The following is a 17,188-nucleotide window of genomic DNA, read 5'->3' as shown; positions in this document are numbered from 1 at the left end:
GGAGAACATAGGCAAAACACTCTCCGACATACATCACAGCAGGATCCTCTATGACCCACCTCCCAGAATATTGGAAATAAAAGCAAAAATAAACAAATGGGACCTAATTAAACTTAAAAGCTTCTGCACAACAAAGGTAACTATAAGCAAGGTGAAAAGACAGCCTTCAGAATGGGAGAAAATAATAGCAAATGAAGCAACAAACAGCTAATCTCAAAAATATACAAGCAACTCCTACAGCTCAATTCCAGAAAAATAAATGACCCAATCAAAAAATGGGCCAAAGAACTAAATAGACATTTCTCCAAAGAGGACATACAGATGGCTAACAAACACATGAAAAGATGCACACATTACATTCTTCACTAACATTTTCAAAGAAAAGAAAAGATGATGCTGGAATAATAATTATTTTGTCTTTTAAAAACAAAAAGATAACTGCTATCAAAGTGATTAGCTCATTGTTATTTGTAAAAGTCCACTTGCAGTTAAATCTATTTAAACTTCTAGGTTCCTAAGACGTTTTTTTAACTTCGAACCAGAGGATTTGCTAAAACAAGGCAGTTTATCAGCTTAAAAGTTGCTAACAAAAATATATCCAATTACAGAGTTGAGTTTTCTTTCCTTCAGGTGAAAAGACATTCAGGAGAAGGAAAGGCAACTGGAATACAAAATAAGTTTTGGTCATGTTAAAATGAATCAGCAACAGGGAAATACCTTCCAGGATGAAAAATTATCTCTAACTTCATGAAAAGGCTTGATGAGGGGCATATACCCAGGTCTTGACTGGATGATAATAGTAAGAAGGGAGACTGGACATGAGACATCATTTTGTTTCGAAAGAATCATAGTTTAAAAATATTTGACAGACTTTGGCAAAAAGAGCAGAAGAAAGCATACGTTTTTCCACCAAACTGTGGCTGAAGTGCAGTGTTAACAAAGTAGATCAATAGCCAGTTGAAATACATACTATAAGTAAGTAGTACAGAGGGGTAAATAAGAATTATCAGTGGCAAACTATCAGAAATGCTAACATAGTGTAAAGAACATGTATGTGAACTTAGGAGATCCCTCACAATAAGGTTTGATGCTTGTCTTCTCCAGGCAGAAAGGAGTGATGCCACATACTTTGAAGTTGACCTGGATCAGCCAGAAGAGGTAAAAATGTAATAACTTAGTAAAAAAGAACCGAATATAGTTTGGTTAGAAATAGAATATCGTATGTTTATTTCAATAGTCTTCTTCTCTTCATTGAACTGTGAAGTTAATTGATTTATGCTTGTTTAATAAACATGAGAAACATTTCATAAATTATAAAGTTAATGTTAATGTAAAACATATTGAAAGGTCTTTCTTAGCTCTCCATGCATCAGATGATAGCTACAGCCTTACTAGGAGTCTGTTCATTGAGAACTCACTTAACTCCTCAGAGACTTGGTTCCCTCAATCTCTGGGACAATGGATGTGAAAGTAGTTGAAAGTAAAAATAGTGTCTTAAACATCACTGTGTTATTAAATAAATCCTTTCATCACTAATAGTTTCTTTGGAAATTACCCTGAAACCTCAGCCCCTCTGGAAGACACAGAAATATCATACTCTGCAGTCCTTGCTTCATCATTTTCAGTGGGCTTATGGAAAAAGTACCAGAAATGGTATTTTTTATTCAATGTGGCACACTCTAACCATGAGATTAAGTTATATGTTTCTTACAAATAAAATAATCATCCTTAGAATTATTCACTTTTGGGGGTGCATTGTATCATGAAAAGACTCTGATGCTGGGAGGGATTGGCGGAAGGAAGAGAAGGGGACGACAGAGGATGAGATGGCTGGATGGCATCACTGACTCGATGGACATGAGTATGAGTGAACTCTGGGAGTTGGTGATGGACAGGGAGGCCTGGTGTGCTGCGATTCATGGGGTCACAAAGAGTCGGGCATGACTGAGCGACTGAACTGAACTGTATCATAAAAGGCCTCCCTGGTAGCTCAGACAGTAAAAAATCTGCTTGCAATGCAAAAGACCTGGGTTCTATCCCTGGGTTGGGAAGATCCCCTAGAGAAGGGAATGGCTACCCACTTCAATATTCTTGCCTGGAGAATTCCATGGACAGACAGAGCCTGGCGGGCTACAGTCCATGGGTCACAAAGAGTCAGACATGACTGAGCGACCAAAACTGCTACTGTATCAAGAAAGAACTGAAAAAGCATGTAATTCCAAAAAGGAGAGTCCTTAGCTATGTCATTGGGATACATAAGATAAAATATAATTAACATTTGTTCAGCACTTCCTATATACCTGTGTTAGGTGCTAAGGCTTCCCTAGTGGCTCAGATGGTAAAGCATCTGCCTGCAGTGCAGGAGACCCAGGTCAGATCCCTGGGTCAGGAAGATCCCCCGGAGAAGAAAATGGCAACCCACTCCAGTATTCTTGCCTGGAGGTTTCCATAGACAGTACACTCCATGGAGTCACAAAAAGTCAGATATGACTGAGCAACAAATATTTTCACTTTCACCAGCTGTGTAATGAGACTGCCTAGATTCAAATTCCAGCTTTATTATTTAGTACTTGTAGAAATAGCTACATCTCAGTTATTTTTATCTTTTTATCTTTATTTTCTATTTCATTATCTATAAAATGGGGATAGTAACATAGACTTCACAGTTTGTTTTATTTTGATTAAATGAGTTAGTAATATGTATAGTACTTAGAATACTGACTGGCATGTAGTAGATGCATAATACAATTTCTTCTTCTCCTTTTCCCTCTCTCCTTTCTGATCCCCATCCTCCTCTCCATCTTCCTTCTCCACAATCTGTGTACTTAAGATCTCACAACCAGGAACTTGCAGGGCTGGTATACTGTGAAATGCTGCCACCCATGTTCTTGGCCACTAAGTGATAACTGATACGACCAAATGCTACTGACAAGATTTAGAGCTCCCTTTAAAATGTAACTGAGCAACTTCATCAACAGTGCATTTCAGTTTAACATCTTCTATTACACAAGTTTGTTAAGCTGGTGAAAGGATTCTTTTTTAAATAGCTGTTTAAAAGCATCAGAACAGTGTGCTAATTTTTGAAGATTGAAGAAAAAATTGAAAGTTTGAAAAAATCTTTCAATTCAGGAAAAAAAATTCTCTAAGAAAAGGCAAGATTTTAAAAGGACATACTTTTGTGTTGACTTCTAATTGGAAATCAATGCACGATACTGGATGCTTGGGGCTGGTACACTGGAACGACCCAGAGGGATGGTACGGGGAAGGAGGAGGGAGGAGGGTTCAAGATGGGGAACACGTATATACCTGTGGCGGATTCATGTTGATATATGGCAAAACCAATACAATATTGTAAAGTTAAAAAATACAATAAGATAAAAAAAGATATATAATTTAGATATATCAATTAGATATATCCTTTTACATATATGCTGACTTTTCAAAAATTCTGAACTTAGAAAGTGTTTTCTTGGAATATTTAGAGAACTACTCAAAGGCATGAAGGAGGAAAACATTGTTAAGATAATGTTGTTGAGTTAAAATCCCCTCTAACCACTTTGCAACTTGCTACATCATGACAAATACTCATCATTAACCATGAAATGAATGCAATTCTCCTTTCACATTCAATGTTATATTGGAGATATTATACAGTATCTTTCATACATTCTGGAACTGCACACAAGTAACATTTCATAGTAGCAGATGTGTGACATCACATGAAAACTTGTAAAACCTTTACATGAAAATCACATCTGTCAGTCTCCACCATTATCTTAACTGTTAGTTGTATGGTTTGCTTCTCCGTCTGTGCCAGAGAAGGCAGCTTTGCATGAAAACTGTTCCAGGAAATTGTGTCTTCTGGGAGAGCTAGTTAAGCAAATTGTGTAACTGCCATTGAAACCAAAATGCACCCAGCAGACATAATTTCACAAAAGAGGAGAAAAAAAACCACATTTGTACAAAAGTCACAGCTGTTCAACTCTACATTTTATACTTTTTTCATTAAAAAATTCCCTTTCTTTATGAACAGTGACAGTTACATTTCTAGTTAGCAACTTTAGGACTTTTTAATACATTGCTAAGTCCTGTACTATCATGGATTTAGTGTCAAGAAAAATAGGGCTAACCTCTTTCTGTGGCTAAACTGAGCAGAAATGTGGTCTGTCTGTCCTGTCTGCAGATGAAATAAGAAAATATGCTGAGTGAGCCTCACTGTTCTTCAAAATACAGAGCTGCGTGGCTGCTTCTGTAGCTCCAAATGAGGGCCAACATCGCTATGCTGGGGCCCTCACAACATGGAATCCTCTTTGTTCAGGACTTTCCAGTCTTGCTCTTGGGGGCCAGAGTCTCTGGGACCACTCTCAAGCCATGGGTGATGGAGTTGGTGGCTCAGAATGAGTGAGTCAGAAGTCAGCCTGCTGGGGCTGTGTGCAATGTGACCACCACTGTCTGTCACCCTCCTGTGATACCACTAGAGGGGAGCCAGGGAGGAGATGTTCTCTGGGGACCCTCTATTCCTCTCCAGTGATGAGCTGCAGAAGCTTATTCTGACCATGACATGAGGATTATGAACACTACGTTTATGGGATGCATTTCAAGCAAGAGTTTGGACTCTGGGCTCTACAGTCACAGTGCCTGGGCCCATTCCTATCAATAATGTGATGCTGGGTAAGTTACTGAACTTCTTCAGCCAGAGTTTCCCCATATGTCAATTTAAGACAATTTACCTTGTTATACTATTGTTCAATTGCTCAGTCATGTCCAACTCTTTGCCACCCTATGGACTGCAGTAAGCCAGGCTTCCCTGTCCTTCACTATCTCCCAGAACTTGCTCAAACTCATGTTTGTTGAGTCGATGATGCCACCCAACCATCTCATCCTGTTACCCCCTTCTCCTCCTGCCTTCAATCTTTCCCAGCATCAGGGTCTTTTCCAATGAGTCAGCTCTTTGCATCAGGTGGCCAAAGTATTGGAGCTTCAGCTTTAGCATCAGTCCTTCCAATGAACATTCAGGGTATATTTCCTTTAGGATTGACTGGTTTGATCTCCTTGCAGTCCAAGGGATTCTCAAGAGTCTTCTCCAACACCACAGTTCAAAAGTATCAATTCTTCAGCGCTCAGTCTTCTTTATGGTACAACTCTCACATCCCTACATGACTACTGGAAAAACTATAGCTTGGGCTATACAGACCTTTGTTGGCAAAATGATGTCTCTGCTTTTGAATATGCTCTCTAGGTTTGTCATAGCTTTTTTTCCAAGGTGTCTTTTAATTTCATGGCTACAGTCACTGTCCATAGTGATTTTTGAGCCCAAGCAAATAAAGTCTTTCACTGTTTCCATTTTTTCCCATCTGCCATGATGTGATGGGACCAGATGCCATGATGCAATGATACTTACATGATAATGATGATAATTTCTTCTGAGTTTTAAATATATTAAACTTGTAATCTTAAAACTGGATTTGCCCAGGACAAAATTATGACACAGCAAGTTAAAGTTACCAGTAGTGGTCAAAGTTTATTCAGCCCAGGTTTTCCAGTGTCAAGTTGTATATACACTTTCCTGCTGTTGACTGCGGGAGTCCTATTGGTTTATCTGTGGCTGGCAGGAATGAGTGTTTGTGCAACTGCCAGAGGCACAAGGCTTCTTTCAATCTGATATTCACTGCTGATGTTGCTCTACAACTTCTCCTCCTAGTTGTTGGTCTGTCTGAAGAGTAACTGCTGAGTTAGACTTCTAAAGTCCTTGCATAGGCTTTTTTACCACTTGGTGGGAGGATGGAATGTTTTCCATATTTTGTAACCTGTTCTCTAATTGTGTAATGGGGTATGCAATTAAATACCAAAAATGATAGCTCTTCAGAGAACCCATTATATAATGTAAACACACAATGTTTACAAGTTGAGGTACTTCAATTATTTTGATGATTTTTTCCCAAAAGACATTTTTAAGAAATATTGGCATACAGTTCTATTTAAAATTATCTGGAGGTCTGAATTACCTGTCTTAGTTTTTTGACTGGTCTGATACACACACACATGCTTAATTTTTGGTATTGGTATACCTATGGAATCATGTAATGGGGAAAAAGCCATGACAAATAGTAGAATTGGATGCAACCTGAAGGAAGTTAAACTATTAGACTCACTATGATTGTACCCAGAGGCTTCCCTGGTAGCTCAATGGTAAAGAATTTGCCTGCCATTGCAGGAGATGTGGGTTCAATCCCTGGGTCGGGAAGATCCCCTGGAGAAGGAAATCCCACTCCAGTATTCTTGCCTAAAGAATCCCATTGACAGAGGAGCTTGGCAGGTGACAGTCCATAGGGTTGCAAAAGAGCTGGACCCGACTTAGCGACTAAACAACAATAACAATGACTGTATTTCAGACCTCACAATCACTTGAAATCTAAAAGTATTAAATGTTGTTGTTGCTGCTGCTGCTGCTAAGTCGCTTCAGTCGTGTTCAACTCTGTGCAACCCCAGAGATGGCAGCCCACCAGGTTCCCCCGTCCCTGGGACTCTCCAGGCAAGAACACTGGAGTGGGTTGCCATTTCCTTCTCCAATGCATGAAAGTGAAAAGTGAAAGTGAAGTCGCTCAGTCATGTCCGACTCTAGCGACCCCATGGACTGCAGCCCACCAGGCTCCTCCATCCATGGGATTTTCCAGGCATAAGTACTGGAGTGGGGTGCCATTTAGTCTGATTTAATTATATAAGATATAACTAACTAAATTATGAGTAATTTTCTGACTTTGGTGATTATACATGAAAAATGAAGTGGAGAAATATAGAAAGAAATGTGTTGTGCTGTGCTTAGTGGCTGTTGTATCTGACTCTTTGTGACCCTATGGACAATAGCCCACTAGGCTCCTCTGTCCATAGGGATTTTCCAGGCAAGAATAATGGGTGGGTTGCCATGCCCTCCTCCAGGGGATCGTCACAACCCAAGAATTAAACCTAGGTGTCCCACACTGCAAGCAGATTTTTTTACCATCTGAGCCAGCAGGGAAGCCCAAGAATACTGGAGTGGGTAGCCTATCCCTTCTCCAGGGGATTTTCCCAACCCTGGAATCGAACTGGGGTCTCCTGCATTGCAGGTGAATTCTTTACCAGCTGAGCTACCAGGAAAGCCAATGGAAAGAAATGTAGTTTAAGCAAAAACAAATACAAAGTAAACCATATGAAGTGTAATGATACTGAGAACCATTTCCTTTTAGGGTTATAGCTAATGTCCAATTCAATAATTTAACTACCAGCATCAGATCTTTCCTTGAAGAACAGACACCTCAATGAACAAGAAGGTAGGAAGCATTGCTTTCTGATATGCGAGTCTCTCACCTCTTTGATAGATATTTAAGCAGAGAAGGAAGGTTTGAGTTAAATATTGTTTCGTACATTGGAAATCAGCTTGAAAGCAGTTGAGGACATGGAAGAAGAATCAGAAAATTTCAAATGGGGAAAGGGTCAGAAAATCATGTCCCCCAGGCCAAGTTTGTCTAGCCATCTATTTTTGCTAATAAAGTTTTATTGAAACATAGTGACACCCATTCATTTGAAGTAGCATCTATGGTTGTTTTCAACAACAACAGAATTGAATAGCTGTGACAGATGCCATTTGGCCCCCTAAAATATTTGCTATATGGCTTTTTATGGAGTTTCCCAATATCTAAACTTAGGCAAGCGTTCTTGTTTGATAAATTATGTAAGGAAGTGTATTACAGATGAGATCTGGTGTATCACATACTTCTGTTCTCTTTCCTCCCATTGAACTACCTTGAATTTCAGATGTAATAGGTTTAAGCAAGGGATAGTCTGATTCAACAATTAAGACAAGATAACACTTATTGGGGTGCTGCAGTCCATGGGATAGTAAAGAGTCAGACACAACTGAGTGACTAAACTGAACACTTATTGAAAATCTTTTAACATTGACAAAATTAACCAGCAGTTGCAACTATAGTAGTATTAAAATATATATGTATTTTAATTGATGAGCAATGTAATGGGACTAGAAGCCTTAGAACTATCTAAAAGTGATTTTCCTTTATTTTTGCAATTAGTGATACCTCCAAGTATTTATCTTAATTTTTGCATGTATTGAGTGTCTACATGACCTTAGATACTATGTTAGAAAACTGCATTTGGCAAATGAAGTAAATTCACCTTCACTGGAAATGACTGTGGTGCCAAAATTCACTTGAGATGATAGCTCAAAACAAGTGTTCATGAAGGAGATGCTCAAGGGCGTGAGCACACAGGCTGTCCTCATCAGCACCTCCCCAGTGGAGAGAAGGGCTTGACACTTAGTAAAAGCTCAGTAACGGTTTGACTATGGCTATAAAAACAATTTAACAATGATGCCATTAGTTTGCAACCATTTACCATCTAGATTATTATTGTTAAACAGAATATGACCGGAGGAAACAGATTTAGATCTTGATGGAGAGGGAGAACATTTTTAGTGTTTCAGCCTCTGTGTTTCGTGGGTATGTAGGTTTTGTTATTCACCCAAATAACATTAACAACATGATGCAATAAGTAAACTTTAAAAAACTGTCTATCAGAAAAGGGGTTATGGAAAAGTAACTTATGTACGTAACCTTTGAAAGTTATTGAATATTACTTGATTTTCCTAAAGAAAGATGTGTATATAATTGAATCCTTAATAGGGGCTTTATCCTGAATAAAAGGATGCATAGAGTGGTAACTCATTATGCTACAACCTCCAATAGATAAATACATATATATTTTATGTATTAAAATATATTATGTTTTAGATATTTATATATGTTAAAATAAATACATATATATTTTAATAATACTATAGCTGCAACTCCTGGTTAATTTTGTCAATGTTAAAAGATTTTCAGTAAGTGTTCAGTTCAGTTTAGTCGCTCAGTCCAATTTACAGAAAAACCCTCCTGATTTAAAATGAGGCCTTAAAAGACAAAGAAATCTAAATTTTATTTCATCCCTCAACTGAAAAATATGGTTGCTTCATTTAACTGACTTTGAAATCTGGTCTAATAGAACATCTCTATTGCACAACTAGTCAGCTCCCAACATTCTGATTGCAAAATGAAAGGCATTTACTTTGATATCTTTAATTATCACTCATTTAGAGGACAGTGTGAAAGACACTTTTCCAATTGGTGTTTTAGAATCATGAGTCAAAGGGAAAGTATGACAAATTAGCCAGCTGGAGAGGCAAGAGACAGCTAGCTAGTGCTGCTAGAGTCTTTGTGGGTACTTCAAAGTAAGATGAAAGGGGAATAAAAGGACTGTTAGCCACACATGCACAATAAATGGAATACTAACACAATTTCACAACACATAATAAGTTAATATCAAACTTAGAGACTTACTCGACATAATAAGTGCCATATATGGGATCATCGATTTTTTCCCAGCCATATGGAAGCTCTGAAAAATAAAGAGTTGTTTCTTTCAGTAAATAAGTAACAGATAACACTATTTTTAATAAGTGATATAATTTAATTGTACATATATTGCAGAAATAGTCTAACAAACTGGAATAAAGTATTCAGAGTCAGCACCAAATTTCAAATGCATATTGTAGGAACTATAAGAAACACTGACTTGAAATTAGCACTTTAAACACAGAACTCTCTTCTCTGTAGATATCCTGCTGGGTCTAGCTGTTTATCCCATGCCAAGCAGTAGAATGGCACATCATCATGTTATCACCACTCAAGGCAATGCAGAAGGCAAATCACTTTCCTGAAAGAGCACACAGCTTTCTCATTTATTTGTATTGTTAAAAGGAGCATTTCAGGATAAAGATTATAATTTCAAAATATATTTCTGAGAATAGCAAATTGTTTCTTATGACTGAAACAAAGAAATTACACATTCTCAATTGATATCCCACTATTCGAGATGGTTAGCTTACTGTTCTCTCTTCATGGGTCAGAATTTGAATGCTGCCAATAAACTCTCTGGGTATATTTTTGTATTAAGTCTAAATTTCTGAACATGCTTTCCTTGACAATATGGCTTATATTTTCAATGCTCCACAGCAAATTTTAATAGTACACATTAAAATATCAACAATACAATAAAGGTTTCTTTAAGGAAAAACATGCTATTTGAAAACTAGGCTATGTGTTACGATACTGTTTTCAAATATACCAAGTCATTATAATTAATTCCTATAAATATGAAGAATATTATATTTTCCTCACACACATTAATAATATACATAACTTGAAGCTAAGTAAGATGTATTGACAAACTCTTAATAATATGTTAAAATGACACTTAAAAGTTTTATTATTATAAGTAGTAACACATGTTCATCATAGACAAGCACAGTTATAAAAAGAAAATTAGAATCACCTGCAATTCTGCCATCCAGAGACAATTTTTAGAGAAATTAGATAATATAGTCATATTATTTTTACAGCCTGGTATTTCTCCCTAACAAATACTGAGGGCATCTTCAACATGAATGAGTCTTACTGCACAATATCACTTTGAAAGTGGCACAGTTGTTGTGTGAGGTGTGTTTAGAGCCTTGTGTAATCCCACCAGTCTTCCGTCATAGAACATGTGGGGCTTTTCAGTTATATGTCACCTGTGTTGGACTTACTAAAGCTTAAGTCTTCCATCATTTTCCCAATAACTTAGCCATGATAAATTCCTAGAGGAGAAATTTCCGGTTAAAGGGCATGCACACTTTTATGGCTTTTGATAAATCTCTATATCTATTCACATTTTACTATCCCATTCACAAAAGAAACCAATTTATGACTTCATTGGGAATTTATGAGTGACTTTGGTTCTCTGTACCATCAAATTAAACACAGGTCCACAATTCCTCATCCAAAAATTTCTGGACAGAGTGGTTTTGAAATTCATAATTTTTCTGATTTTAGAAGGATAACATGATGCAAATGCCTTCTATTCTATAACAATCCAAGCAGAGTCCGAGAAAGCACTTAAAATTTTTTAAAGCCATGAATATTCAGGCAGCCCAAATCATGTGATTCTCACTAAGAGGCACAGAAAAGGACCCTTTCAAGTCAGTTACCACTGGTTTGCTGCCAGCATGCCCAGATCAGGTTACCTTTTGCTGCCACATGAGTTTATAAAAGGCAATTTTTAGAACTTTCAAATCTGGATATGCAGATAAAATATTATAAATTATTATTTAAAAATCAACCAAATTGTTTTTAAATAGCAGTTGATAGTTGTATTAATTTTTATTTCTTCATTCTTGGACTTTTTTTTCCTTTTGTACATTTCTTGCTTTTATAAATCAATTCATAATGGTTTTTGTTAATTTATGAAGAGTAACAATCCTTTATCACATGTTGCATACATGTTTTTAAGAGTTTAACTTTGTTGAACAGTCTCTTTAACACATGTTTTTTAAAATTTTATTTGGTAAATTCTCAGCGATTTCCTTTATGGTTTCTATTATTGGAGCTTCCCTTAAATACTAAAGATATTTTTCAAGTATTTTTTTTTTTTTTACTATATAAAATCTAGGCTATGACCTGGCTTAATAATTCTTGGATTAGTAATGGATTAATATAATATACTTGGAGTAGTAACATATAATACCAAATTGTGAAGCACCTTAAGAACTTTTTCTTTCAAAATGGTAATAAGAATATTACTGAGTATTTACAATGTCCAGGTACTGATGGACTTTCCACGCACTGACACATTTTATCTTAACAATCATACAGGATTCAAAAACACTGTACTTTCGTTCCAGAGACCTTAGCCAATTCAGATATTAATATAGGCACTCTGTTTAATATAGCATCAGTTCAGTTCAGTTCAGTCACTTAGTCGTGTCCGACTCTTTGCGACCCCATGAATCGTAGCATGCCAGGCCTCCCTGTCCATCACCAACTCCCGGAGTTCACTCAGATTCATGTCCATCGAGTCAGTGATACCATCCAGCCATCTCATCCTCTGTTGTCCCCTTCTCTTCCTGTCCCCAATCCCTCCCAGCATCAGAGTCTTTTCCAATGAGTCAACTCTTCGCATGAGGTGGCCAAAGTACTGGAGTTTCAGCTTTAGCATCTCTCACATCCATACATGACCACTGGAAAAACCATTTGCTTGACTAGACAGACCTTTGTTGGCAAAGTAATGTCTCTGCTTTTCAATATGCTATCTAGGTTAGTCATAACTTTTCTTCCAAGGAGTAAGCGTCTTTTAATTTCATGGCTGCAATCACCATCTGCAGTGATTTTGGAGCCCCCCAAAATAAAGTCTGACACTGTTTCCACTGTTTCCCCATCTATTTCCCATGAAGTGATGGGACCAGATGTCATGATCTTTGTTTTCTGAATGTTGAGTTTTAAGCCAACTTTTCACTCTCCTCTTTCACCTTCATCAAGAGGCTTTTTAGTTCCTCTTCACTTTCTGCCATAACAATACTTAATTTAGACTAATGAGAATAACTATCCAGATAGTTTTTATCAAATTCCTCAAGCTACTGGAGAATTTGGCTATTAAAAAGAAAAATGCATTTGAAAGATATCTACTGAGTGCCTTTTGCTGCTGCTGCTGCTAAATCGCTTGTCATGTCCGACTTTGTGCGACCCCAGAGACGGCAGCGCACCAGGTTCCCCCATCCCTAGGATTCTGCAGGCAAGAACACTGGAGTGGGTTGCCATTTCCTTCTCCAATGCATTAAAGTGAAAAGTGAAAGTGAAGTCACTCAGTCGTCTCCGACTCCTAGCGACCCCATGGACTGCAGCCTACCAGGCTCCTCCATCCATGGGATTTTCCAGGCAAGAGTACTGGAGTGGGGTGCAACTAAAGTGAAAGAATATACAGAGGACAATTGATATTATGAATGCGTGCGTGCATTAGTTGCTCAGTCGTGTCCGACTGTTGGCGATCCCATGGACTGTAGCCCGCCAGGCTTTTCTGTCCATGGAATTCTCCAGGCAAGAGTACTAGAGTGGATTGCCATTCCCTTCTCCATAGGAACTTCCCAACCCAGGGATCGAACCCTGGTCTCTTGCATCACAGGCAGATGCTTTACTGTTTGAGCTACAGGAAGCCCCAATATTATGAATATTTATTATTAATATGGCTGAATACATGGATTCATACATATAATAGGTCTAATATTACCCCATGTCTATAAAAATAAGTAAAACAATCATATTTACTAATATTTAGAGTAAAAGTCTAACATGGTTAGTTTTATATATATACTAGTCCTACTTAAAGGTGCTGTCAAATGGAAGCATTTCAAAGTTAAATTAAAAAAAACAACTTTTATACTATAAAACCTTTCCTTCAGTTATTCCTTATCTTTGGCTCATTTTTTGGCTCTTTTTTTTTGGGGGGGGGGTGTAAATTACTAATTCTAAGCTATGTATCCCCAAAGATCAGTTCAGTTCAGTCGCTCAAGTCATGTCGGACTCTTTGCGACCCCATGAATCGCAGCACGCCAGGCCTCCCTGTCCATCACCAACTCCCGGAGTTCACTCAGACTCAAGTCCATTGAGTCAGTGATGCCATCCAGCCGTCTCATTCTCTGTCGTCCCCTTCTCCTCCTGCCCCCAATCCCTCCAAGCATCAGAGTCTTTTCCAAGGAGTCAACTCTTCACATGAGGTGGCCAAAGTACTGGAGTTTCAGCTTTACCAAGTATAGAGTTCACTGATTCTTTATCTTTGTGGATTTACAATGCCAAAGGTTCTGAGAACAATTCCTTGGTATTGTTTCCCATTTTCCATCATGAGGTAGTCATCAGGAGTTAGGGGGGAAATCTGGTTTGCATTTCATAAGATAATAACATAATTTATTTGCTTATGTCATATTTCCAAAATAGATTATTAATTCCTAAACAAAATTATATGCTATAAATACTTATATTTTAAGATGAACTATTAAGTGGTACTTGACTCACAGTTTGAAACAAAATAATACACTGTACCTCTAACTTGTTACAAAGAGCTGTCGCTCATTTCATTTATAATGCCTACAAAGGATTGATGGATGGATGTTACAAGAAACAAGTAATAGAATACATACATTGGTTCATTTGTAAATATGACAGAATGAGTATAAAAACCTACAACCAATGTTTAAAATGGTGTGGGTGTGTGTATGTACATATATATGAATGTATATGTGTATGCATATATGTATATGCATGTGCATATATGTGCACACAAAGATATTCTTTCTGAAAAGCAAAGGAAGGTCTATGCTAAAATGCTAACAAAAAAACTACAAGCTTTTTTCATTTTTAAGAAGACAAGTCATAATAAGTAATAATTGTTATAATAACAACAACAATAATAACTTGATTATTAACTGAGAAGTATACATTTATATGATGAAAAATTAAGAATCATCTTTCATTGTGAAAAGTAAGTTATTTGGAATTGAATTTGTTTTTTAAAAAAGACTACTTCTTTTTAAAATTAAGGGAACAAATGACAAAAAAGAATTTCCAATTTTGTACTATTTGCTCTGCCAAACAAGCATGCAGCTTGGAGCTCTTGGGTCCTGGGTTATTTAGAAAACTGTATCTGATAATATCTGACAAATTTACAGATGATTAAGGTCACACTAATGAAAGAATAACATATACTATGCAACAGAGAAAAATAAACACTTGAGATCTGCAAGGTTAATGCTGCATTAAGAACTGTTATAATTGAGATTTTCTTCAGGCCATGGAACCATGGAGAAAATTCAGTGATTAGATATTCTTATAGTAATCCACTCTGCAAATGTCTGTGCAAATGTCTAGGTTAACTTGCAGTCAGTCATATAAGCTTAGTAAAACTACAATAGAATAAAAAATTAAAGAGGCATCTAGTTCTGCCTGGTTTTTGCCACAGCTATCATGTTATACTTTTTATTTACTTGCTTTTCCCAATTACTGTTTATTTATCATCTATTTGTTAAGTCCATTTTCATTGCAGAAAACTGAGACTCCTTTATGCTAGCTAAAAACAACAACAACAAAAAAACACATTTTTGATGGTAGAGATGAACTTATTTGTAAAGCAGAAATAGAGTCCCAAATGTAGAGAATCAACTTACGGTTAACAAGGCAGGAAAGGAAAAGTGAGATGAATTGGGACTGACATATATACACCACAGTGGATAAACAAGGTAACTAATGAGAACCTACCATAGAGCACAGGGAACTCTTCTCAATGCTCTGTGGTGACCTAAATTGGAAGGAAATCTAAAAAAGAGTGGATATATGTATATGCGCAACTGATTCACATTGCTGTACAGAAAGAAACTAACACAACATTGTAAAGCAATTATGTGTGTGTGCTAAGTCACTTCAGTCATGTCTGAATCTTTGTGACCCTAAGGACTGTTGCCCGTCAGGCACCTCTGTCCATGGGGATTCGCCAGGCAAGAATACTGGAGTGGGTTGCCATGCCTTCCTCTAGGGTATCTTCCCAACCTAGGGACTGAACTTGCATCCATTATGTCTCCTGCACAGGTAAGTGTGTTCTTTCCTACTAGAGCCACCTGGGAAGCCCAAAGCAATTATACTCCAATAGAAATTAATTTTAAAAAATAAAACATTTTCTAGGCTACAACTGGGAAACTTGTAGAATCCAAGGATAGCATTCCCTATAGAAATGGGACCCAAATACTGAAAAGCTATAAGAAACACTATCTCACTACTTTGATTCTCTACCACCTCCCCTACCATCTCCCTAATTCATTAATCCAATTCATTTTATTCAAAATAAATCCAAGTTACTTAGCCTGGAAGATCACTGTAATGGTTGTTCTCAGGTCAAGAATTCACTTATATAATAATCAGATACAGCTGGGGGAGTGTTTCCCTTTTGGAGATACAGAGCCACATTTGGCAAATTCAAATGGAGGAACATTCTAGAAAATAACTGGCCAATACTCTTCAAAAGTGTCAAGGTCATGAAATAGAAACACCGATTGAGGTCCCATCACAATGTACGGAGACTATGGAGACACAAAGACTAAATGTAGAATAGGATATGGATTGGGCCTGGACCAGAAAGTGGACATTAGTGAACCAACTAGAAAAAGCTAAATAAGGTATAGACTAGTACTAGTTTGCGCTTAGTCTCTCAATCATGTATGACTCTTTGCAGCCCCATGGACTGTAGCCTGCCAGGCTCTTCTGTCCAGGGGATTCTTTAGGCAAGAATACTGGAGTGGGTTGCCATGCCCTCCTCCAGAGCATCTTCCCAACCCAGGTCTCCAACTTTGCAGGCGGATTCTTTACCATCTGAGCCACCAGTGTAGCCCAAGAATACTCAAGTGGATAACCTAACCCTTCTCCAGGGGATCTTCCCGACCTAGGAATAGAACTGGGGTCTCCTGCATTGAAGGTGGATTCTTTAACAGCTGAGCCACCAGAGAACTAGTCTATATAAATGTTAATTTCCTGACTTCAGTAATTGTACTTATGAAAGATTTTACTACTAGGGGAAGTGAGGTGAAAGGTACACAGAAACACTTTGTACTATTTTTTCCTACTATTTCTGAAATCTAAAATACTTTCAAAATTAAAAAAAAGCTATTTCACCAACTCTCACTATTGATTAGATGACTTCTATTCAAACTTTATTAGTATTCAACATATACATATAACACTGAATTAATTTGGATAGCATTAAATTTTTAAACAAAATGAGAATATAATATTTCTGCATTTGCAGTCTTATTTTATTTTATGTTGAGTTTTTATAGACATTTTCAAGAAAGTAACTTTTAATTTGGCTATTTTTCACTTTTTTTTTTTCCTATTGCCTATCACTGGAAAAACTAGGTAAATATTAACACCATGTTCACATCTAAGGGTTACTGCATCTTGAATCCTAGAGATACAAATTCAGTAATATGAGTTCAAAATTTGCAGTCAGGTTTTGTTCATTTCCTGGGAGGCAGAATCTTGTAAGGGTCAATAGCATAGGTTATGCTAATTCATAAGGGTTGTATGAAGGCCCATCCTGGTGGGCAGCTTACGAAGCCAGGAAGGTAGACCAATTTAGAAAACATACTAAGTACTAAGACTTTGGAGACAGGAACAAGGCCCAGAATGTGGGCCTATTTCCTTTAGTCCTAGATTATTTTAATTGGATTTGGATTTTTTGAAAAATTGAGGCTCTTGCTATTGTGGTTTAGAGGTGATGACATCACAAGAGAACACAGAAGCGT

General features: G+C 37.2%; 1 protein-coding gene across 14 annotated transcripts in view; it reads right to left on the bottom strand.

Moving 5' to 3' along the window:
• The window catches only part of MAGI2 (membrane associated guanylate kinase, WW and PDZ domain containing 2), a 1,471,158-nt gene that overhangs the window by 362,815 nt on the left and 1,091,155 nt on the right, over positions 1–17,188 (bottom strand). For all 14 annotated transcript variants that reach the window (XM_061413833.1, XM_061413837.1, XM_061413836.1 and 11 more), the window contains one exon: positions 9,372–9,429. In XM_061413833.1, coding sequence (XP_061269817.1) covers positions 9,372–9,429 — 58 coding nt within the window. The remainder of the gene's footprint in view (positions 1–9,371; positions 9,430–17,188) is intronic.

Source organism: Bos javanicus, chromosome 4, assembly GCF_032452875.1.
Source record: "Bos javanicus breed banteng chromosome 4, ARS-OSU_banteng_1.0, whole genome shotgun sequence".
Taxonomy (NCBI): domain Eukaryota; kingdom Metazoa; phylum Chordata; class Mammalia; order Artiodactyla; family Bovidae; genus Bos; species Bos javanicus.
This window is presented reverse-complemented; position numbering and strand designations above follow the sequence as displayed.